The sequence below is a fragment of the Lampris incognitus genome, chromosome 3 (assembly GCF_029633865.1).
Source record: "Lampris incognitus isolate fLamInc1 chromosome 3, fLamInc1.hap2, whole genome shotgun sequence".
In the NCBI taxonomy this organism is placed as follows: Eukaryota; Metazoa; Chordata; class Actinopteri; order Lampriformes; family Lampridae; genus Lampris; species Lampris incognitus.
In genome coordinates, this window is record NC_079213.1 from 29,411,396 (window position 1) to 29,436,754 (window position 25,359).

Consider the following 25,359-nt stretch of genomic DNA (forward strand, 5'->3'; position numbering starts at 1 on the left):
ACTAATGGCTTGCATATCGCAGGCTTTCTGTTTGCATTTTTTTAAGTGGCATTCTCGATCATCAGTCGCGGCACGGTGGTGCAGTGGGTAGCGTGGTCACCTCACAGCAAGAAGGTCCTGGGTTCAAACCCCAGGGTAGTCGAACCTGGTCCTAGGTCATCCTGTATGGAGTTTGCATGATCTCCCTGTGTCTGCGTGGGTTTCCTCTGGTTACTCCAGTTTCCGCCCACAGTCAAGACATGTAGGTCTGGTGAATCAGCCATACTAACTTGGCCCTAGGTGTGAATGTGTCGGCCCTGTGATGGACTAGCGACCTGTCCAGGGTGTCTCCCCGTCTACCGCCCAATGACTGCTGGGCTAGGCTACAGCATCCCGTGACCCGAATTTGGATAAGCAGCTTGGATAATGGATGGATGGATGATCAACATTCACAGCTCCAAGAAAACAGACATGCATAAAGACAGACTAGAGACCATTTGAATATTTATCCAGTTTTTAATTAAACAAGCACATTGGGAGAGAACAAGTAGTAAGTGCAGCACTATACTCCAGTGGTACATTTATTGATAACACAGAAGGAAACCATGAAATGATAAGATTCATATTCCTGCCATCTTTCCACCAACAACCATTGACAAGGGAAACAATTCGAGAGCAACATCATGCTGATGTTGCCTCGATGATATCTTTTTATCAGTGGTTAAGTATAAAACGAGTAAAACTGAACCACTCTGTACTGAGATGGGTTGAAAGGAGATGATCTATAACACCTCTATGGACAGACTAGATGGCTCTACGACCGATGGCGAGGAGATACAGATACAGATCGAGGAAGTAAATGAGAGGAGAGGCAGCTGAATTAGATATATCTGGCAAAAGGTTTCATACCATCTAGTACAGTGGTTCTCCATCAGGTCCTCAGGTACCACCAGTGCTGCTGGTTTTCTCATGTCAGGTAGTTCCATTACATCCTCCTTTTGTTCGTTATTCCAGCCTCCCATCAAGGAGGTTTCAGCCCTGGAATAACAGGTGGATGTAGTGAACCTGACAAGAGAAAACCAGCAGCGCTGCTGGTACCTTGAGGACCTGATTGAGAACCACTGATCTAGGGACTGGACCGTCTATAAATGCTTTCACTTTTTATTGAAAATTTCAAAAAAGAATTGACATCCATCCACAATGATTCTTTTTATCAAAAATATATCAATGGGTCTATGGCTACACAAAGAGAAAGAGAAAAAAAACACATACAATATCAAATATATACAAGTTGTATGTGAGCTGAAATTATCAAATTCATTATATACACAAAAGGTTTTGGTCCCAGCCATGCCATGTTAATCCTCCGAGCGGCATAATATCGTAGCCTTTCCTGTGCCACAGCACTGCAAGGATGTCAGCGCTGGCTGGGTTGTTCAGTTCATGTGGTAAAACAGAGTCCGAAACGTTAGAAACTTGTGAATGTGCTTAATGACAGGATCGATGCCCTCCTCTTTTATCATTATGTTCACCCATCACCATCGCGACTTGACAGTGTAGTATTGTAACAGAGCTTGGGTGTGAGTGTCCATTTTGGGATGGCAGCGTACACAGTATGATTGACATCCGAGTCTGAGGACGTTTCCTGTATGGGGGGGGGGAAGAAAAACAGGCATGTCTATTCATGTTGAACCAGTTTTCATATGCAGCAACACACCTCAAAATGACTACACATGTAATTCTAGTTAGAAATAAATATAGACTTTCCGCAAACTTGGTTTGCCGGTCGCTGCTCCACCCCCTCTGCCGATCTGGGGAGGGCTGCAGACTACCACATGCCTCCTCCGAAACATGTGGAGTCGCCAGCCGCTTCTTTTCACCTGACGGTGAGGAGTTTCACCAGGGGGACGTAGCGCGTGGGAGGATCACGCTATTCCTCCCAGTTCCCCCTCCCCGAGGAGCTAATGCAGTGACCAGGACCCATACCCACATCCGGCTTCCAACCTGCAGACGCGGCCCATTGTGTCTGTAGGGACACCCGACCAAGCCGGAGGTAACGCAGGGATTCGAATCAGCGATCCTCATGTCGGTAGGCAACGGAATAGACCGCTACGCTACCCAGACGCCCTAGAATTTGGTTTTTAACCTTGACATCAATAATTATTATGGATTTTTCTTCAATTGCTATCTTTCTGGTCACAATTCATGGCTATCTTGTTCACAACATTGCCATGGTTGCACTTTTCCGATTTCTGTATTGGCATTCTCCACATTTTTGTTCCTACTTTGAACCTCCATAAGAAACGTGTTATACGCAGCTATATAAATCCAACAGTTTAAGCATGACTAGGTTTCCAACTGACCTGTCTAGTGGCTGCTCTGCCTCTGTACTTTGGAGCTAGTGCTGTTTCCAGAGTCTTCACTATGTCGTTTGCCACCGGTCTGAATGTTGCTGTGATGTCCATGCCCTAGGAACAGAATAACAAGGTTCGAAATATAACTCTTGACAATTAACAGGCAGGGAAGTAATCTGAAACCTCCTGGGGCAAGTAGCGCTGCATCAACACCCACCTTGCTGCAACGCAGAGCCAGGAATCTGCTGGGTGCCTTGAGCGTAGCACATCATGCTGCTGCTGGAGCCGGCATAAGCTGGAATTCAATGAAGAATCGGTTAACAAAGTCGTGGTTTGGTATTGGTGTCAGAGGCAACACAGTGGTGAAAAGTCATGAAGGTGTACAAATGAGAAGTGAGGGGAAAAGTTTCATCTGAAACGTTAAGGGAAATGAAATGAGCTGAAAAGGTGAACATGAAAGCAGTCAAAAATACTCACCCTGCTGATGAGTGCCAATGTTGGTTTGGGGCTCACCCTGAGGGTACATCATGACATTGCTTTGCCATTCTCCCTGGGAAAGGACTGGCATCTGGTAACCTGAAAACAAAAATAAAAAAAATAAAACCTTTGAAATTTCCATTTCTAGCTCTCCATCTACACAGAAATAAATTGCAAATGACTATAGTTGGCGATGGAACAAGCCGGATCAAAAGAGTAAGCGAGTTGTAGGCCTCATACCAGATGAAGTCACAGCATCATGCGTATTCTCGATGGTGAATCCCATCATGCCTGAAGAAACTTCTCCAGCACCATTTGTGTTGGATGGAACTGTAGCCAGTAGGCCTGAGGAGATGGAAATGGGGGACAGAGAATTGGACGGATAAGCTCTCTTGCAGGAAGTTAAGTATGTAAATGAAGAAACGAAATTATTGTTCCCTGTCATCCTTGCCTTAATTAATGTTGAAAGAAATTAATTTGCAATTGCCTCTATCTGCTTACCAAGTCCCCTGTAGCACGAGAGCTGCTGGTAGATCTGTTTCATGCGTTCAATGTTGAGGCGGCTGGCCTCGGCGTGGTGCACCATGGGCTTGGGATAGTGCACACCGATGATACATTTGGCCGCCTTCTGCACACTTTCTGGGGCATTCCAGGGATCATAAATATACTTGGCAGGAAATCCCCTCAGAATGGGCAGGTAGCGTCTGAAGGAAGAAAGTGGGTTTTAGTAAGCATGGAAAGTTACTATTACGGAATCTGACTCCACAACGAAACAAAAACAATCGGAGGTACATATCAGTTCAGATCGCCGAAGCAGTTGCTTTTCAGCACAGCGACGTGTGACGGTACCGAGTTTCTCAGAGTCATTGCAGTTTGTTACATAAAATCCAGTAAACTATATCACGGATCAAGAAGTGTATGCGTACCGTATGTAATCTCCATTGGGGTCTGTTCGTCGGCCGAAGCCCACAGGGCAGTAGCAGTGGAAGAACTGCTGGAAAAAAGAACTGCAGGAGAGCCACATCCAGCTTCCTGCGTTCACACTCCAGTCTGCATCCAGCAGCAGCTCCTCAAACACCTACACGCACAAATAAAGGTCATGTGATCTACAAAACATTGCTATTCATATCACTAAAAAATTATGGATGAATATACTATTCATGTATGCTGTAAAAATTGTTTTAATACTTTAAGTAGTTTCCCTATTTTTCTCCCAAATTGTACTTGGCCAATTACCCCACTCTTTCAAGCCATCCCAATCGCTGCTCCACCCCCTCTGCCGATCCGGGGAGGGTTGTAGACTACCACATGCCTCCTCCGATACACATGGAGTCGCCAGCCACAAAGTTACTTTAAGTAACTTTAACTGAATACTCCTAACCTCACCTGAGCATATTTTCAGGTCTTTCCCTCATCATCTTATCTTTCCTCAGTAGCCCCACCTAACTAAACTATACCGCCCGTCTTTTTATCATCATCATCATCTACACACACCCCATTCCCTACCTTCATGCCTTCTTCCCAGCTTATCCAGAGGTCCCCTCGGGTCAGAAAGCAGGCCACGGCGTGCCTGGCCAGGTGGTGGATCCACCCCTCTTGCCTCAGCTGGGTCATGATAGCATCGATCCAGGGGAAACCAGTCCGGCCCTCCGCCCACTTGGCTAGCGCCTCGGGGTTGCGATCCCAGGGGATCTGGACGCAAATGGGGTTGCTCTCCATCTTGTCGAAGCGCGGGTTGTTGGTGGCTGCCGTGTAGAAGAACTCACGCCACAGCAGCTGGCCATAGAGGGAGAGCGGAGGAGAGCTGTTCTTCTTTACCTTAGGGTTGATTTGATGGAAACGGAGGACAGGTTAGAGCAGGCACAGCTTGGCTGTATAACCTTAAGTGTCAGTGAATTAAATAAAAGTAACAATCCTAAGGTCTGTAGCTGTAGCAGTTCATCGGTTTAAAGATAACTATAATGGCCTTACCTTTCTGTAAAGGTCAGTGAGTTTGAAGTAGAAAAGCCGACAAGATAGACAGCCAAAGCGCAAGTAGGGGCTGAGGCCTGTGGGGCTGGCCAGCAAGGAGTTGGCGTTCATCCTCGGACGCTCAAAGTTAGCAACCCATGCCTGCCAACAAGACAATCAAAGGATTACTATCATCAACAAAATGTACAGAAACTCAGTACAGTGTGTCTTCCAAGTCATGAAGATTTACAAGATTTCATTTAAAAAAAAGTGCCCCTTTTGTTGTGCAAAAAAAAAAAAAAAAAAAAACGGTGAGGGGGATTTACCTCCTCCGTGGAAAGTTACTACACTGACAAAGAAATATGAGTTTTCATGGTTTCTATGCGATAGAAATATTAAGGGGGTGAGAAATCCAGAGTTATATTGTTTGACTAAGGATGAGCAAATCTGGCAAGAGCCAACAGGCTCAGGTCAAAGCAGGAGACGTGAGGATGCTGCACCAAAACCACTAATTCAAAGCATGTTCCTCCAAGACCACCAGCGAAAATCTGTGAGTATTTGAAAAGGGTACCAGTTTCTTCTGAATGAGGTGAGATAAAATAAAAGATCTGCCACAAATAATATCTGTAAATATCTAAAAAAGCAAGATGAATCAATGAATGATGAAAACAAGATGACTTTGTCTGACCTTCCTCTCCAAATGTCTCTCCAAGCGTGTAAGGGCTTCGGTTTCTCCCCCTGGCCACACAGCTGAGGACAAGCCTTCAGTGTCAAAACCTGTAGGATTCATTAAAGGTCAATGTCAGCTGGTTTGTATCGTGTCTGCGTGTTCCCTTTGTAAAACAATTTCACATATTCGGTGCCCAACCACTTTTAAAATATGACTGAGGCCAGTGCTTGGACCCCAAACTGGTAGACATGGATAAAAGTCAACTACTTCTACAGCCCTCCCGGCTTTGCTCACCCAGTTCCTCCAAGGACGGGACTCCAAACTTTTCATCGTGGTCATCAGAGAGGGGCGTGATACATTTCCCCATGGTTTCAGCCGTGATGGATTCTACGGGCAGCTCCACGGGATCCATACGGCTGATGAGGGTCTGAAAACGTTTGTAGGTGAGGGGCGACTGACCCCCATTCAACTCTATAATCCTGCAAGAGGAAGATAGACACAGAATGAGCGAAAGTGAAAACAATACAACATTAACAAATGCGTCCAGCTGGCTAGGGGCGAAATGCTTAAAGCAGGACAAAACGTGAACAAGATTTAGGGATATCCACTTACTTATCCAGATCATAGAGCGTGTGGGAGATGCGCACCGTCACCTCCACGCCAGCCTCGCAGGCCAGCTTCTTGATAGCTGCATCTCGCTCCTTCCCAAAGGGTTCAGAGTCATACTCATAAGACAGACAAGTGATCTTCCATTCCTAGAGAACAGAGATAAGAATCCCATGAACTGAACAAGGGGAATATTGTCTGTGAATGTTCTCATTCATCCAGGTCATGGTTATCCAAAAGAGTTGAATCAAGTGCAACTGGACTGGTATATATCATATATATATATGATATATACCAGTCCAGTTGAAGGGGAATATTGGAAATTTCGGGTTGGCAGGGAAAGCACGGTTACCTTGAAGAGTCGGGGAAAGACATCAGTGGGCTGGCCACGAATCACGAACAGACGGGAGTTGAGCTTGCGAAGGCTGGCATCCAAATCCTCAAGACTCTGCAGTAAGAACCTGGAGGATGAGAGCAATAAAGGGGGGCGGGGGGGTGGTTAATATGATGACTGATGTAAAGGGCAACTATTCGACCAGGAAAATATTCCTACCAGGAAAATTAAACATCATGTGCTCCGACACACTAGACCCCGTCAATGAACAAGTTTCAACTCAATTGTTTTGTTTAAGGGACGCTGTAATAACGGCAAATCGCAGCCATTAGTGAGACCACAAGTGATGGTTAATTGCATCCACATGTATGTTCTGTCTAGCCCAGAATGACTGAATTTTATAAAGGGTTTGGGTTTTATAAAAGGTCGGAGCAGCTGCATTTCATTTGCAATAGACTAATCATTATCAAATGTGGCTCCGCCGCTATCAGGGAGTCTTGGGAGGTTTTCTTATGGCAGTCTGGCTCATGTCTATTAATGTCATGATGATTTCAGTCAAAGTGATGCAGAAATGGTTCGTGCCGCAGTGCCGTCAGCAGGAGGCAGTAGAGACTAAATATTGAGAGGGAGAGAAACCTCCAGAAAATCCCGTTGCTCCAGTCGAGAAGCTGTCCATCACGGAGAAGGACAGATTATAAACAGGAAGTCTTTAAGGCAAACACTCAAGAGTTTTTCTTTGAAGCTGTTTATGGTGAGTGGTCAGTGGCAGAGATGGTTGTGTGTAGAATAAACAATACAATTTGCAGACCACTCGAAACCCCGCCCACTTACACTGCTGGCCAATCACTGTGGAAAGTGGGCGTAGACTTCTGTTTCGGAAAGTAACTGTAATGCTTGGCTGCAGACCCGGCCACCATGCCCAACACCCGAATGTCTAAAATGAGCTCTCGGACATTACCTGACGCAATCCCGCGCTCTGAAGAGCAGCAGCCCATGTGAGGCATGCAGCAGCCCTCATGGTGAGGCATTGCATTCAGTCATTAAAACGATGCACGGTGATGAGTCTATGACAGGCTGCAGACACAGAGGAGAAACGCTTGCTTGTGTACAAACGACAGCCCTCAGCTGCCTCAGTTGGGAAGTCACTCCACTTTGTGCACATATGAAGCAATATTATCCATCCATCCATTATCTGAACCGCTTATCCTGCTCTCAGGGTCGCGGGGATGCTGGAGCCTATCCCAGCAGTCATTAGGCGGCAGGCGGGGAGACACCCTGGACAGGCCGCCAGGCCATCACAGGGCTGAAGCAATATTAACCCCGATTATTCCCCCATGCATATATTCCAATTGCATACTGGCTTCATCCAGGTCTTTCTCCTGTGTGGGTAAAGTGGCGACGCAAAATGATGAGAAAGGTCAAGTAATACTAGTTTTTTGTTTTATGGCTCCCACCCGTTTCTCCCTAATTGTACTTGACCAATTACCCCACTCTTCCGAGCCGTCGCTGCTCCACCCCCTCTGCCGATCCGGGGAGGGCTGCAGACTACCACATGCCTCCTCTGATACATGTGGAGTCACCAGCCACTTCTTTTCACCTGACAGTGAGGAGTTTCGCTGGGGGGATGTAGCGCACGGAAGGATCATGCTATCCCCCCCAGTTCCCCCTTCCCCCCGAACAGGCGCCCCGACCAACCAGAGGAGGTGCTAGTGCAGCGACCAGGACACACACCCACATCCGGCTTCCCACCCGCAGACACGGCCAATTGTAGGGGACGCCCGACCAAGCCGGAGGTAACACGGGGATTTGAACCGGCGATCCCCGTGTTGATAGGCAACCGAATAGAGCGCTACACTGCCCAAACGACCTAAGTAATATCAGTTTGACACCACAAATATAGCAACATTTCTCACTGAAGTGTTATAATTAAGATAACATATCCCCTCATATAATATGGCATAGGCTTGCTCAGTCCCTCATTTAAAGCGGTTTTATTGTAATACTGTATAGGCCGAGTCAAACGATGCAGGCTATGAAGGCAGGATGTGGAAAACCCTCTCTGAAGTAAAAACCAAAGAAAGCCTGGAATTACTCCACCAAACATGAATTGGACTTGACTTTACAGAAATACTAAATGTTGAAGCTAGAGAATATGTGTATAACTCATTTGAAGAAGAAGAAGAAGAAGAAGAAGAAGAAGAAAAAAAAATCACCCAGGGTATCACCACTCTGATTTATGCCAGGGTCCTTAGCGCCTAACATTTACTGTTGAAGAGGCAATTCCACAATTTGTCTCCTAACTCATTTATGATATGAATGAAAAAGGTCTTGGCCCTCTCGTTAAGTACTTTGGGAGATAATTGTCGCTGCGTGCTTACAAGCTTCCAAGACCAGGGGAATGACAAGCAAATCCTTTAAGGTGGATTTTTTTTCCTTCTTTCTGAGAACATGAAGAATGCCTCTTCTTTTTCCAGTGATGAGCAGCATCACATGCTACGTCTTCTGCTTGCATCCTATGGCCACTTGTGTAAAGATGATGTCATTTAAAGTACACCCTCACTAAAACGTCCTGGTTTGGTGGATGCCGCCTGTCACCTGCAGCACGCCACAGTAATACTGACACGAATTTTAATGAGAGCACAGATTTTCGGTGATCCACAAGCTGACTGAAAAACACTTTTGGTAGAATAATAACGGAGTTTGATTTTTTTGCCAGCGTGAATAACTATAAAGACAAAGATATCCATTATCCAAACCGCTTATCCTGCTCTCAGGGTGGCGGGGATGCTGGAGCCTATCCCAGCAGTCACTAGGCAGCAGGCGGGGAGATACCCTGGACAGGCCGCCAGGCCATCACAGGACCGACACGCACACGCATTCATACCTAGGGACAATTTAGTACGGCCGATTCACCTGACCTACATGTCTTTGGACTGTGGGAGGAAACCGGAGCACCCGGAAGAAACCCACACAGACACAGGGAGAACATGCAAACTCCACACAGAGGACAAGCCGGGACCCTACCCCGGGGCTCAAACCCAGGACCTTCTTGATGTGAGGCGACCGTGCCACCGTGCCGCCCTGTTGTGTGTGTGCACTGTCGAGCAATGGGGGTCAATTCAATGTGCCAGCATATGCTTCACAACACACAGTTTAATCATCACTGGGACCCCAGAATACTAAAATGCTTTGCAGGTGCATGGAGGCCAGAATGAGTCTCCATCATTCATTCTTCAACATTTTCCTGACACCTTAATAAACTACTTTCTGGCATTACTTTTTAGGTTTGTGCAAGGCAAACATGCACGCGCACACACACACACACACACACACACACACACACACACACACACACACACAGAGTCAGTAATGGGGTGCTCCCAGTGCTGTTGTTATAGTAACGCGTGGGGTTGGTGGGTGGAAACATCCTGTGTCCGTTAAAGTACCATCTAGTCCAATCTAGTTGTTTCTTCCGCCGGGAACGCCAGTCAAGTGTGAGTGAGCGAGTGGTGTGAGGTGAAATTTATTCAGAATTTGTTGCAGACAGATTTCATCCCCTCCTGTGACAAATCCTTACCAGAGGATTGGATTATTGCCTGCAAGGAGCGCAAACCCTCTCATAGTCTGCAAAGTGCAGTGCCGTAACCAGCACTTCCTGCGTGGGCCTTATTGTTCAGCTGTCCTAAAGATGCTCAAAATAAATATTCATTACGACACGATCCGCATCATCCCAGAGCGAGACGAGAAGATCTCCTGAAGCACGCCGAGGCAAAATCGAGTGGGAAAGAAAACAGATGGGACTTTCAAGTCAGAATGCCAACAGATGCGAGAACATCTACATTATAATTCATTCAGTGAGTGAATTCTCGCATCATCCATTTTAGGGGTCACAGAGAGATGCCATCGATACACACCCGCAGTTCCCGTTCATTTTCCAGGACTTGTCAAGAATGTTTTCCATGACTTCTGCCTGGACAGCCGTCGCTTACGTGCAACATTCAGTATCAGCTATCAGTGGACGCCTCAACAGTCTGTAAACAGACTGTGTAACCTAGGCCGGCCATCGGACATACCGCCCAATAGTGATGCACGGGTCAGGGTTTTTTAACACCCGCACCCACCCGACCCGTTACGACAGCCAAGCCACACAGCCCGACCCGCTAAAATATGCGTTAATTAACCACCCGGACCCGACACCTCCAAATTTAGCCCCGGCTACAGGAAAGTGAACAGTGTTGCACTATTTCTTTTTTGGGTTTGCCCAGCATAACACACCCACTGCAAGGCATCGCCTATTGTATACAGTGCATCCGGAAAGTATTCACTCCCCTTCACTTTCCCCACATTTTGTTATGTTACAGCCTTATTCCAAAATGGATTAAATTCCTTTTTTTCTCATCAATCTAAACACAATACCCCATAATGACAAGGTGAAAAAGGTTTTGTAGAAATTTTTGCAAATTTATTAAAAATAAAAAACTGAAATATTGCATGTACATAAGTATTCACACCCTTTGCTATGACACTCAAAATTGAGCTCAGGTTCATCCTTTTTCCATTGATCATCCTTGAGATGTTTCTACATCTTGATTGGAGTCCACCTGTAGTAAATTCAATTGATTGGACATGATTTGGAAAGGCACACACCTGTCTATATAAGGTCCCACTGTTGACAGTGCATGTCAGAGCAGAAACCAAGCCATGACGTCAAAGGAATTGTCTGTGGACCTCCGAGACAGGATTGTATCGAGGCACAGATCTGGGGAAGGGTACAAAAAAATGTCTACAGCTTTGAAGGTCCCGAAGCGCACAGTGGTCTCCATCATTCGTAAATGGAAGAAGTTTTGATCCACCAGGACTCTTCCTAGAGCTGGCCGCCCAGCCAAACTGAGCAATTGGGGGAGAAGGGCCTTGGTCAGGGAGGTGACCAAGAACCCGATGGTCACTCTGACAGAGCGCCAGCGTTCCTCTGTGGAGATGGGAGAACCTTCCAGAAGGACAACCATCTCTGCAGCACTCCACCAATCAGGCCTTTATGGTAGAGTGGCCAGACGGAAGGCTCTGCTCAGTAAAAGGCACATGACAGCCTGCGTGAAGTTTGCCAGAAAGCACCTAAAGGACTCTCAGACCATGAGAAACAAGATTTTCTGGTCTGATGAAACCAAGATTGAACTCTATGGCTTGAATGCCAAACGTCACGTCTGGAGGAAACCAGGCACCTCTCATCACCTTGCTAATACCATCCCTACAGTGAAGCATGGTGGTGGCAGCATCATGCTGTGGGGATGTTTTTCAGCGGCAGGAACTGGGAGACTAGTCAGGATCGAGGGAAAGATGAATGGAGCAAAGTACAGAGAGATCTTTGATGAAAACCTGCTCCAGAGCGCTCAGGACCTCAGACTGGGGCGAAGGTTTACCTTTCAACACGACAACGACCCTAAGCACACAGCCAAGACAACGAAGGAGTGGCTTCGGGACAAGTCTGTGAATGTCCTTGAGTGGCCCAGCCAGAGCCCAGACTTGAACCCCATTGAACATCTCTGGAAAGACCTGAAAATAGCTGTGCAGCGACGCTCCCCATCTAACCTTACAGATCTCGAGAGGATCTGCAGAGAAGAATGGGAAAAATACCCCAAATATAGGTGTGCCAAGCTTGTAGCTTCGTACCCAAGAAGACTTGAGGCTGTAATCGCTGCTCAGGGTGCCTCAACCAAGTACTGGGTAAAGGGTGTGAATACTTATGTACATGCAATATTTGTTTTTTATTTTTAATAAATTTGCAAAAAATTTTACAAAACCTTTTTCGCTTTGTCATTATGGGGTATTGAATGTAGATTGGTGAGGGAAAAAAAGGAATTTAATCCATTTTGGAATAAGGCTGTAACATAACAAAATGTGGGGAAAGTGAAGGGGTGTGAATACTTTCTGGATGCACTGTATTTACCTAACAGCGTCTGGGTCTAGGATGCTAAATAAACAGACTAATTGTTGAATAGCAGCAAAACATGACCTCTGTCTCTCGGTTTCTCCCTCTCTCTCTCACACACACACACACACACACACACACACACACACACACACACACACACACACACACACACACACACACACACACACACACACACACACACACAAAACCTCTTCTTCCTGCCCAGAAAAAGCATTTTGGTGGCGTAAACAAAAGCTACGGATACCACTTAGGGAAAAAAACCTCATAGCTGAAGCCTCCACACCATAAAACACGTGCACTGACCAAAACCATGATCACATATTGATGATAAAGCTGCTTGCATGCGTGCGTGTTTGAGAGAGACAGAGAGAGAGAGAAAGAGAGAGGGGAAAAAGAGGAAGAGAGAAAGTGACAGAAAAGGAAGAGAGAGAAGAAGAGAGGGAGAGAGTGACAGAGGAAGAGAGAGTAACAGAGAGGAAGAGGGAGAGAGAGTGACAGAGAAGAGAGAGCGTAACAGAGAGGAAGAGAGAGAGCGAGGAAGAGGGAGAGAGTTACAGAGGAAGAGAGTGAGAGGAAGAGGGAGAGAGTGAGAGTGACAGAGGAAGAGAGTGAGCGAGAGGAAGAGGGAGAGAGTGAGAGAGAGGAAGAGGGAGAGAGAGTGACAGAGAAGAGAAGAGAGAGAGGAAGAGGGAGAGAGAGTGACAGAGAAGAGAAGAGAGAGTAACAGAGAGGAAGAGAGAGAGTGACAGAGAAGAGAGAGCGTAACAGAGAGGAAGAGGGAGAGAGAGTTACAGAGGAAGCGAGTGAGAGAGGAAGAGGGAGAGAGTGACAGAGGAAGAGAGTGACAGAGAGGAAGAGGGAGAGAGAGTGACAGAGAGGGGAAGAGAGAGAGTAACAGAGAGGAAGAGGGAGAGAGAGTGACAGAGAAGAGAGGAGAGAGAGTAACAGAGAGGAAGAGAAAGAGCGAGAGAGAGGAAGACAGCGAGAGAGTGAGAGAGAGAATGTGGACTAGCAATACACAGCCAATATTGCACAATACAATATTGCACGCAATGTTTCTGTAAGAACTTACTCGGAGACAAGTCCATTTTATTTGACTCGTCTCCGAGTAAGCCCAATATCACAGCTTCGTCACTTTTTGACCCGCCCGCCCGAATCCAATCCGGGATATTTTCTAATAAGCACACCCGAATCCGCCCGACCCGCGGACCAACCCGCGGGTTGTGGGTCGACCCGCGCATCACTACCACCCAAACGTACACCAACACCGCCCTGCAGTCTCAGCGACTGAAACCACGGGTGAAAACGAGCCATCTCGGCCAAAACTCACACCAGACATGCGACATCCCAGTAGGTACAAAATATTGTTTTATAACCCCACTTTATGGGTTTCCCATGATCTCACACATTTGACCAATTTTAGCCTTTCCCGGGCTTTTTTTCCCCATGGCTGGAAAACTAGCCTGTGAATTTCCAGGGTTTCTGGGGATGCGTGGGAACACTGATCCCAGCATGCACTGGGGTGGAATGCAAGGAGACACCCCAGATATCAATCCATCACAGGGACTGCACACAGTGACACTCCCATAGTAAGATACTAAATCAGCATGGAGATAGCAAAGGGCAAAGCCGTTACTTCACGAGACTGTAAAGGTGCCAACGAGCTGCTGTATATTCAGAATCAATCATTTGCAACATACCGCCCCGTGCTGCCTAGTACGGTTTATGACGCTTCCACTGTGGCATAACCAAGTGTTAAAATTCAACAACTGTGAGGCCACGATACGTCTATTGTCTCGCTGCGGGTTTGCGACACACTTGGCAAACCTCTTTCTAACCGAGACTGCTGTGCACGGAACACTGACAATGCTAGATGACCGTGAGTTTAAATCCCGTCTGAGCCAAGGCGTATCTCTGCCTTGGGAAAAAAAGTGGGTCAGTTGTGCTTTTGCTGCTCTCCTGAACCGGCCGCCTCTCACCAGGCAGGCGGATGGTGCAGATTCAGATCATCTGCCCCCCCCCCCCAACAAAAAGCAGCAGTGCTTGAAAAGAAATAGACAACCCAGGAGACTGTGTATGCTCAGCAAGTGTAAACCATTTGCAGATTATCTCCAAGCCAATTTCAACAATAAAATGGCGCAAACGGACGCTGGTGAGTTTCTTTAAACCAATAAACCCTAACCGGGGAGTCGTCGGGGTTGCAAAATTATCCATTATCTAGAAACCATGTGCGCACTTGCCTCCGTTTCATATTCAACATGCGGCGTGTTTTTCTGCATCATCCTAGTTATGTTAACGAGCAAATAAATGAATAAGCAACACCAACGACCCCTCTGGCTGTGCCTCAGAACAAGGATTTTGTTCACACACACACACAGAAAGATGCTTCACAATGTGTCGAGAAGGAAGCCGCCTGCAGCATTTGACGTGCTCGAACCAGCAACGTCGCAGGAGATGTCAGACGGAGGCAGGAATGCAGGGATAAGCCCTGAGCACGGCCTGCGAGCGCTAGATCGCGGTTTGCTGTGGTAGCAGTTGCGCGCGCGGGGGGGAAGTAGGTCAAAAAAAGGAAGGGGAGGTTTTCTGCTAACACACTGACCTACTTGGGCCCACGAGTGGAGATGGTGGTATCGGAGGTGGGGGGGGGCGGTTTGTTGTGATTATGTCATCCCTTCCAGCAGTGACCCATCTCATTCGAGCGAAGACTACTTAATAGGTGACTCACACCGACGACGAGTTGAGCCCTATGTGTGTGCAAGGTGCGGCTGCAGGACACGGCACTCTTTCACACCTTTTGGTGTAACCTTCTCATGCTGTTAGTGTGCCGTTGTTGTTTTTTTAGAAATGTGCTCGGCCTTGTTCTGTTCAAGAGAGCACTCGGGTTATTCTGCAAGCAAAACACAAAAACACGCTCAAAAGGCTGCTTTGATCGACAAACGTGCAAGGAATGGGTCGACAGTAGCATCCAATGGGAACTCACGCGGAGCCAAACATGATTTTCGTCTTCACATCTGAGCCTTCATTATGTTCTACACCTCCATTTCATTGCAAAACCAAGGCCTTGCGCCCGCATTTCATAAACCATATTCTCATCGGAGCCCCTTTACAGCCGTGCGTGAAATGAGAAAACCCTGAGTTGCCGGGTGCAAACAGAGCAAGATGAAATAGAAAACAACCAAACTCAGAAATGGAGAGAATGAATCAGGGCACACCGAGTGATGTGCATGCGAGCTCTGCGTCACCCGAGGCTGCCGTTACATAACTAGGAGTGTAACATGGATGCTTCATAATGGGGGAGCACTGTTCCATCGCCAGAGCATGGGCGTGCAGAGCGGACCTGACCACACACACACACACTCATGACAGAAGGCCAAAGCCACTGCACAGAGGAGACTTGTGGACACGTTGTCACTTCCTACATGACGAACGGTCGTCTCCATTTCCCTGAGCATTGCGCTCTACGGGCCTTTTGGGATGTAGGACATAGTCTGATGAATGACTTGGGGGTCACACGCCAAACGGGAGACCGGAGTTTTGATGGACCGCAGAACCCTGCAACGGCAAACTGTTTAGACTAGGAGGAGTTGTCCCACTAAGCTGAAGGTTAACTCTGATTGCAGGTTCAGTGTGAGCCAGGGCTTACACAACCGTGGGTTTATGGAGGGGAGAAAGATTGCATGAAAGAGAAACTGGCCGAACATCGGTGACTGTGTGACAGTCGTGTTTCTTATCTCACATGAAGCTTTCAAAAGTTTAGATTACTGATCTGTGTGACCAGGCTCAAATTTCCTCTAGCCACTCTTATGTGCACACAGTTTATCTGAGGTTCAGTGAGATACCACCAGATGCAGTAACGACTGTTGAACCACACAGCCGATTATCTTGTTACACGCCAAACACGGGAATAAAGGTAAAATTCTGGTAAAGGGTGACATGCTGCCGTAAGCACAGTGACCAAAGATCCCCACAGTAATGAACATAACCCATCACTGGCTTCTTCTGACCTGCATATGGACTGCATAGCCGGATTCATAACACCGACACATATCGTCAACCATCTCTTTAAGCGACAGGCCTGATGACATGAACGGGCCCTTCAGCGTTAAAAGAAGCAAATCTGCCCTTTGACTTCTTGTAGTTCAGTTAAGCGGAAGCTCTGCAGCACCCTCCTGCTCTCTGGGGGGTTGGATATCACCCAATCTGATCAGAACAAAACAGAGCGAGTTCATTCATTACCCTGTTAGTCTGGTTGACGTGGAAACCTAACAGAGACGTCTGGTGACCCAGACATTTCCGCACTTCTAAATCAGGCCACACTTTCCACACACACACACACACACACACACACACACACACACACACACACACACACACACACACACACACACACACACACACACACACACACACACACACACTGCACATGGGAAGGCTGGTGTCTGCCATGTTTTTAACCTTATATGGGGTGGGGGGTGTAATGATGGATTCGTTTCATGTGTATAATAGAAAAAACAACACAGATGCTAACAGAAGGTATGAATGAATGGTGATTACCGATTTTGAGATAAGAAGAAAACCCCTCACCACATCAGCAACTCAACACTGACCTTGGGTAGGAGTCAACACGTTATATGCTGCATGGGCCTGCACACACAAATCTGACATGCACAACGCCCCAGTTTGCTGCAAGTGACATCGTTTTAACATGGTGTGCTCAGTTGTAGTATTATAAAAACATCACACACAAAATGGTGTTGCAGTGTGTGTTTTCTCACCTCCACCTGCTGATGCCGACGTTAGAGGAGCCCGCGAACCAAGGGTCAAGGATGTAGACGCAGCGGACGGTGTCCGCGCCCTGGATAGAGTCCTTGAGAGCGGGGTTGTCGTGGAGCCGCAAGCCCTTCCTGAACCAGTGGATCGTATTAACGACCATTACTCAAGTGGACGAGTCCTTACTTAATTTCAAGAGTCTCTTTGTTGTTGTTATTATTCCGATAAAGTGCGTTCTCACTCACGTGGGGGGTGGGGGAACGAGGCAAACCGCGTAGTCCAGTCAAATGTGAAAATCGGTGCGTGTGAGGGCGTTACAGACACCCGCGTTTGAATCCCGTCTGGACCGAGCACCTAACCCTGCTCTAACAACATCTTTCCCATTATGTGGAGGAATTTAACAAGCGCCGACAACTGAACCATTTGGCCGCAGCGCAAGCGCGCGCTCTCCGGCAGCCGACCGTAACTTGACCGGCTTTAGGACCGTGTGCCGCCGACAGCCCAGCCTGTTGTATAACTTGTTTTTCTCTGACGGGTGAAAAAAAACGCTTAAATTTACAGCGAAGCTTCACGGGGCGTCTTTTTCAATAAACATGAAAGCAAAACTGTTGAAATGAAAATCGCCTGTACGCAGCAGAATAGTTGACCGGCCTGTATTTTGGTGGGCAACCCCACGCCGCGGCGAGACTGGCCGCTCCTCGCGGTGGACGCAGGGAAAGCTGGTTATGTAAATAATTTCTCCCCCGAAACGACGCTTGAAGTCCTCGTCCGAGAACGACGCGGGCGAATTCTCGGAGGTTGATAAATCCGCGTTAATCCCGCACACTCTCGCTGCGGCAAAGAGACGTATTTTGGGAGGTATATCTGTAATTTCTGCTATGAGCGTTAACACCCGTGCGACCCTCGCCGCACCTATATCTATGACTCCGCCCACCGGGTGACGCACACAGCTTCCAGAGATGCGATTGGACAAAATCGTCATTCGCCTTTTCCACCAGGTCACGTTTGAGCGGTGTGCTTGCTGCCAAAAGGTTTTTTTTTAATTATTTTTTATTTATTGCAATAAATCGTGTTAAATTGTACGTGCGAAAATATGAAGCGACCTGAAAGTATGGAGCTATTGGGTGAGCCCACCGCATTTTCAATAAAAAAAAAAAATCTGAAGACGTGGGACGTTGGCGTTATGAGTGTGCCGCGGTGCGTCCTCACTGGCCATTGGTTGCAGCCAAAGAGCCCGGATCAGCACATGAAGCGCGGCATGAGCGTGGCCTATTTATACAGGTTTGACTCGGGACGCTGAACGCGGCAAAGGAGCCATTGCTGCGCTCCGTTACTCAGAATTCGAGTTGGTTCGAATCCCCCCCTTTTTAAAAAAAACAACAACAACAACGCAGGCGTTACATAAAGAGCGTATTTGTCGATATCTTTTGGGCTAAATTACAGTCAGCCAATCAATCAACGTATTAATCAATAATAAATCAAGCAAACTTTATTGATGTAGCGCATCTCGTACATTAAAAACACAAAGCAATGAGCTTTACATGACGTGAAAGCGCAAGGATGAAACAGAAAGTAAGGACAAAAGAAGAAAATAGAATAAAGAAAGAAAGAAAACAACTAAAGTAATGAAACCGCAATAAAATAGAGCGTAGAAGAAAGAAAAGAATTTTAAACTACAACGACCTGAATCAAAATAAAATTGATTAATGGAGAAAGCCCATAACTGCTCAAGAGTCATGCTAACCGGGAATCGTGACCACCGTTTATGACTACTACCACCGTTTATAACTACTGCTACCGTTTATAACTACTGCTGGCGCAGATATGCTGTGAGAAGCACGGTGTAGTGACTCGTAAACCTGACATCATAAACATATACTTTTATTATTATTGTCGTTGTTGTTGTTCTTGTGATTATTATTACTTTCTTATCATTATGGTGTTTTAGTATAATCATTTAGCTATGGCAAATTGTAAGTAGTAAAGTCAGACATATTCGATAGTGGCGGCTAAATAACAAAACGCAGCCTCAACAGCGGAGCCTTGCATAATAATGAAGTGTCACATTTTGGCCACCAGGTGGCAGTACAACATCGTAGCATACATTCACCAAACAGGATTCAATTTGGTGTTGAGCATTTTCCAACAGCCGCTAGATGCCCTACTCTCTGCTACACACTATCTGGTGCATTTTTTTTTCCTTATTATTTTCGTTTTGTAAGTACACCCTCTCAGTTTATCTCAAATCTTTTAAACGCACAGTGCAAACACACTGTTGCATCCAAACTAGGCCCTTAACATGGTGTTTCGCCAAACTATTGAATTCAAAAATGATATGACCTGCCGTTTCCTTTGGTTATATACTAAAATCCATCATTTTGGCTGCAGAATCATGATCATTTTGCTGTTTCCAAGCAACAAAGGTTTAACAAGAAGAGGACACGCTTTGGGAGGACCACAGTATGCGAATGAAACTGGTCGACAGATGCCCACCTCCAACACTCTCACCTGGTTAGTCAGCAAGATAGATGTGCTGCATTGCATCTGCAGCCCATGGCGGATTGGGGAGGAAGTCGGTTGAATAAGTCACAGCAAACCGTTTTATTCCCCGTTTCAAATGCGAAGAAACATTTTCTAGTCCCGGGTGTACAGATGGCTCCACATGAATGCGTACATACCTGCGTATATGCTTGAATACAACGCATGTCGACGACTGTTTGGAGTTCAGAGTTCTATTCTAAAATGTTATCTACTCATCCTGGGGGGGGGGGCGTGATCATTGCCTGGAATCGTGATTCAGTATCTGTAAAGGAGAATGCATGACCCACTCTGCAGAAATGTTGTCAAGTAAGAACTTATGCTACCTCCATTTCCCAACACAGTGTCGAGATATGTTGATTTTTTTTTTTGTCGTCACTCCTCTTACTCCCATGCTGAGGTGTCAGATGGCGTATATGTCATTTTGGAACTAATCTCCTCACACACACACACACACACACACACACACACACACACACACACACACACACACACACAAACACACACACACACACACACAGAGCCTAGTAAAGTGTCGTCTTTTACCCAGGATGCTGCAGTGTCACGTAAAGAACATGAGGGGCCTCTGGCATTGAAGGCTGTGTGGACAGATGGTTTGGTCCTGCTCAGACGTAGCTTGAAGAAGATTCCCCATCAGAAGGATGAATCACCATTCCACCAACTGTTCCTCTCTGCACGTCCCCCGGTGTTCAAGTGACTCGTGATGTTGCCTATATTCCAACAACAAACAAACTGTAATATGAGAAGAAAATGAACTCAAAACGACGATATAAGGGTCGTAAGACTGGATCTGTGTAGTTGGACTCTACAATATCACTGGGCCTCTAACAACCCCTGAACAATGGGGTGCAAGACTCCAAGATTAATGTTTCTATTGTTTTGCACGTGTTATCAGGACCTGACATGCATGTTTTGGGGTTTTCCTGGAGAATATCAGGAATATCCTGGAGATACTCCTGGACGTTACTGTTTGTTCCTGACCTCTTCCTTTTTGCAGCAGAATTGCTCGTGATGGATCGCAGTGGGGTCCTTTGAACAAACCGGAAGGCTTTAGGATGAGGGCCCTACCCCAGCTCCATGTGTATGAACCGGAAGAGGAGGTCAGAATAAAAGAAGAAACGTCATATCGAGCTCCGCCAAGTGAGACAGACTCTAAACTGGGTGGTTTTCTGGAATATCTTTTGTGCCTCGAGACCCTTTTATACTGTAGCGAATTCGGGGGGCAGCCCGAGAACCGCCACAGCCGTGACGCGAACCCGTATCGCCCGCACCGCAGGAGGCATCGCTAACCGCTCGACTAAAGGGTCAGACCCACGAGCCAGCGGCCAGCGTGTCTTCCTATCCATGCACGTTACACTACCCCCCCTCCTTCGGGGCATATCAGCTCCTTCACGCCTCAGGGCGCCTACGCTTCCGATGGCCTTACGGTCGCTCCATCCCACTTCTGACACCAATGTAGCGAATTCGGGGGGCAGCCCGAGAACCGCCACAGCCGGGACGCGAACCCGTATCGCCCGCCCCGCAGGAGGCATCGCTAACCGATCAGACCCACGTGCCAGCGGCCAGCGTGTCTTCTTATCCATGCACGTTACAATACGGAGGGATATTCGGGAATTTCACCAAATGCCACTTTGGGGAGTGTTGTTTAAAAAAATACAAATAAAAAGGCTCCGCAAACAACTTCAGACTTCAGTGATAATCCGGACCCAACGCTACCTGGTCAAATGCAAATCATTATGATGCTCGTTTCCATCGGGGTACGTCCGTCACAGTAAACGTTAGCCGGGTCCGGATTGATGCAGTCCACCTGCAGTAGCAGCAGCAGCAGAACCGTTTGGCCTGGCCTATTTTTTTTCTATTGGTTTATTTGCGCTTCGGTCAGTGGAGCTGCGCTATGTTGTTTTCTCATCACCAGGTAGCCCACGCGAAAAAGACGGTATCGCGCAGCTGTCGGTCAAGACCGGCAGAGCTGCCGATTGGCTGATGTCGGCCCCGCTGCGCCCGTAGCCCCGCCTCCCCCGGAGAGTTGTGCGCTGCGCCTGATGCAGTGCCTCAAGTGTGTGCGAGCGCTCGCCTGCTCGGTGCGTGAAGTTGGGAGGAATAAGCTGCGCCGAAGTTACTCATTAAGACGCTGTGGATTGGCAGAAAAGTAGACGCACGCCTCCCCCGCCATCAACACCTCGCCAATTTTGACTTGACGAGATACTGGTTCTGGTCCTCGCGGCAGCGCCGGGTAGGAGCAACCCAAACTCCGGCTCCGTGTTCATCTAAATGGAAAGGAACGCATAGCTTGCAGCATGCGGTGCAGTCATGGCAGGCAAGGGTAAGACAGTTGTGCGGACGCTGGAGGATTTGACGCTTGATTCTGGTTATGGTGGAGCCGCGGACTCGGTCAGGTCGTCCAGCGTGTCGCTGTGCTGCTCCGACACGCATCTCTCCTACTCGCATGGGGGCAACTGCTGGCATCTGACGGAATCCATGCACAGCCGACAGAACAGCCTGGACACGGTGAACACCGTGCTGGCGGAGGACGCCGAGGTCTTGGAGTGCTCGGGCCAGTGCGCCAAGCTCCCCGAGCTCGAGGAGGTGCCGTGGAGCCTCGGGGAGGTGGAGGCTGCGCTCCGGAGGGACCCGGAGCTGACGGCGGCGACGGGGAGCCCGTCCCAGGAAGTGCTGGCCAAGCTGTCGGCTCTCGTCGGCCGGGCGCTAGTGCGGGTGGCCCGCGAGGCGCAGCGGCTCAGCCTGCGCTACGCCAAGTGCACCAAACACGAGATCCAGAGCGCCGTCCGGGCGGTGCTGTCGTGGACCGTCTCGGTCAACTGCATCACGGCGGCCCTCGGCGCGCTGTCGCTGTACAACATGAGCACCGGCGACCGGTTCAGCCGGGGCAAGTCGGCGCGCTGCGGACTGGTGCTCTCCGTGGGGCGGGTCTTCAGGTGGATGGTGGACAGCCGCCTGGCGCTCAGGGTGCACGAGCACGCCGCCATCTACCTCACGGCGTGCGTGGAGAGCCTGTTCAGGGAGGTGTTCGGCCGCGTGCAGCGCAACGGGGTGCCCGCGCTGACGCCGGAGTCGCTGGAGCAAGCCGTCAACAACGACTCGGAGATCTGGGGTCTGCTGCAGCCCTACCAGCACCTCATATGTGGCAAGAACGCAAGCGGTAAGACAAACCGAACTGCCCCCCCCACCCCACTCCTCAGGGGGGGCTGAGCAGAGATATTGTTTCTCCCCTTCTTCTTCTTCTTTTTTTTTAAATGATGTTGTTTCCAGGGGGTCGATGTGCCCCCCCCCCAGCCCCGCTCCCCCAACCCTTGGTCAAACCGCCACCCCTACTTTTGGGTTAGTAGTGCCACGGGACATGTCTTAACCGAGGAGGTTTGGTATGTATGAGGAACTCTGTGCCATGTTAGAGGTTTGCAGCCCTGAAGCCTTGGCCGTGGCATCTCCCCCATCCCCAAATCCCAGAAGAGTGAGGAGGCGCGTGTCCCTGCTAATCTCTGAAGTAGTTAGAAAGGTGATCTTAAGCCCCCTCCCCTCCTGCCCCCGCCGGACCCCGCTGAAATGCGGTGGTACAGATCGACCACTGGTTGTGTTGGGATGAAATTCGGATGTTGTTGTGATACAGTTTGGATGTGTAATGATAAAGATAATCTGATACCTGAAATGCTCTTAAATCCCTGTGGGGGTCTTGGTTAAGAGCTGGTTTTGGCCTGATACCAGACCTTACATCATCAGCTGTGACGTCAGCAGACACCGTATCGATATCGTGCAAAATTCCGCTTGATCGCATCGGTAATAATGTCTGACTCTCCTGGTCGGTACCAACTACCTGTTGGTTGGTATTTGGGCACGCCTGATGGCACGCGCTCCGAACCGAAACACGGGTTCGGCTGATGGCATGCGCTCCGAACCGAAACACGGGTTCAGCTGATGGCACACGCTTCGAACCGAAACACCGGTTTAGCTGATGGCACGCGCTCCGAACCGAAACAGGGGTTCAGCTGACGGCACGGTGGGTTTTGGGTTGGGTTTTTTTTTTTTGGAGATTTTGCAAAGTCGGCAAAGCGACAGTTGGGCTATAATTGGATAATTAGGCTGGGGGAATAACTGCTGCTCATCTTCCTCATCTAATTACACAGCACGACAAAAAGTATTGACGGTGCCTTGAATATTTATCACCCCCCCCCCCGAACCTCCAGGCCCACCTGTGTAACAGCGGCTCCCTATCTCGAGTATTAAAACAAACCCACCCTGGAGCCGCAACAGGCCGAAGAGGAATTTATGACCGCAGAGATCAAACACGCCCCCCCCCCTTATTCTTTGAAGCTATTGTGTTCACGTCGCCGGTAATAATGTCAACTTGTCATGCTGGCGTCCTGCGCGGTCCATCAGCCGCTCCATGGCGTGTTTATGAGAGAGGAAGAGTGATGGCGGACACACACACGCAGACACCAGGACACACACACGCTATGAAGTGCATTGTGTTGGCTACATGTGGGTTGCACACCCACACACGCGCACACACTCACACAAAACGCATACATGCACACACTCACAAACGCATGCACGCGCACGCGCACACAAACGCATGCATGCACACTAACACACAAACGCATGCAGTCAGACACACACAAACGCATGCATGCACAAACACATAAACGCACGCGCACACGTACGCACGTGCACACGTACGCACGCGCACGCGCACACACAGGTTTTGTGTCGGTGTTGTGTTTCGGCCTGGTTCGTGATGTTACTAATCTGTCTCGAGGAGGGGCGGCTGGCTCTCCTTTATCCAAAGCCTCGGAGAATGACTTGGCTCCGACTGCACGCGGCAGAAGGGTTGCTAAATAAAACGCTTCCCCCTGATAGGGCGCGAAGCAGCACGGCGCAGTATTGACACAACATCATATTGCCATGCCTTCTCTGGACCGGCACCGCGGGGTTTCCTGTGCAAATGGAGGCAGGTCGGTCCAGAAGAGGTTTGGCTTGTCGAGCACGCGGACGGAAACGGGTTAAAAACGAGACGTCCAGCACTTGGGTCTGCTTTGATTCTATCGGGCTGGATTTCTGAAATGAGACTGGACTTGTAGACCAGAGCAGTGTTGTGTGAAACATGGGTGCCTGTGATAAACAGAGGGGGGCACTTGAATGTGCTTTACTGAGCATCACATCTGTCATTACACCTCAGGTTCGCTATCTATCATCAGTTTTTGTTTCCTCTGTGCCTCACAACAGACAACCGGCAGGTTCGATAACACTGAACACACACACACACACACACACACACACACACACACACACACACACAAACACATCCTTCTGATCTTAACGCTCATAATACACCAATTCATGATATAGCCCATACTGTAAAATAGGGGCTTGTCAGGGTTTCCTCTAAGGGTCAAAGGGCACTAAAACACCTAAAACTGTATCTATGATGATAGTCCCGAAGGGCTCCTTGGGAACCCCTTTTGCAGAGGTTTTATGGAAGTTCATTTTGGGCTTAACTTAACTTTTTGTTTGCATGCCTGGAGAGATAATGCGGGGAACACTGTGTGACTGCGAGTGCGTGTCGTGCAGTCTGACAGCAGAAAGGTCATAAAAACAACACACATCTAGTGTTGTATTTGCTCAGCGGGACGCTGTTGTGGTTCTTGTGTTGATTCGTCGTCAAACCTGTGTTGAAGATGAATATTCCCCCAAGGTG

At 48.3% G+C, this 25,359-nt stretch overlaps 2 protein-coding genes across 2 annotated transcripts in view; one reads left to right on the top strand and one right to left on the bottom strand.

Moving 5' to 3' along the window:
* Positions 1–475: 475 nt before the first annotated feature.
* On the bottom strand, positions 476–18,013 carry cry1a (cryptochrome circadian regulator 1a). The gene is made up of 14 exons (XM_056277977.1): positions 17,096–18,013; positions 6,389–6,497; positions 6,043–6,185; positions 5,725–5,909; positions 5,449–5,537; positions 4,782–4,922; positions 4,317–4,628; positions 3,737–3,888; positions 3,312–3,514; positions 3,051–3,155; positions 2,811–2,909; positions 2,551–2,628; positions 2,343–2,447; positions 476–1,624 (listed from the first exon to the last, which is right to left on the bottom strand). Exons 1-13 carry the CDS (start codon positions 17,251–17,253, stop codon positions 2,347–2,349), a joined length of 1,875 nt encoding a protein of 624 aa, XP_056133952.1. The 5' UTR covers positions 17,254–18,013; the 3' UTR covers positions 476–1,624; positions 2,343–2,346.
* Positions 18,014–21,933: 3,920 nt separating this feature from the next.
* LOC130109542 (ankyrin repeat and BTB/POZ domain-containing protein 3-A-like) overlaps positions 21,934–25,359 on the top strand; it is a 221,022-nt gene continuing 217,596 nt past the window's right edge. The window contains exon 1 of the mRNA XM_056276480.1: positions 21,934–22,809. Coding sequence (XP_056132455.1) covers positions 21,960–22,809 — 850 coding nt within the window. The 5' untranslated portion in view covers positions 21,934–21,959. The remainder of the gene's footprint in view (positions 22,810–25,359) is intronic.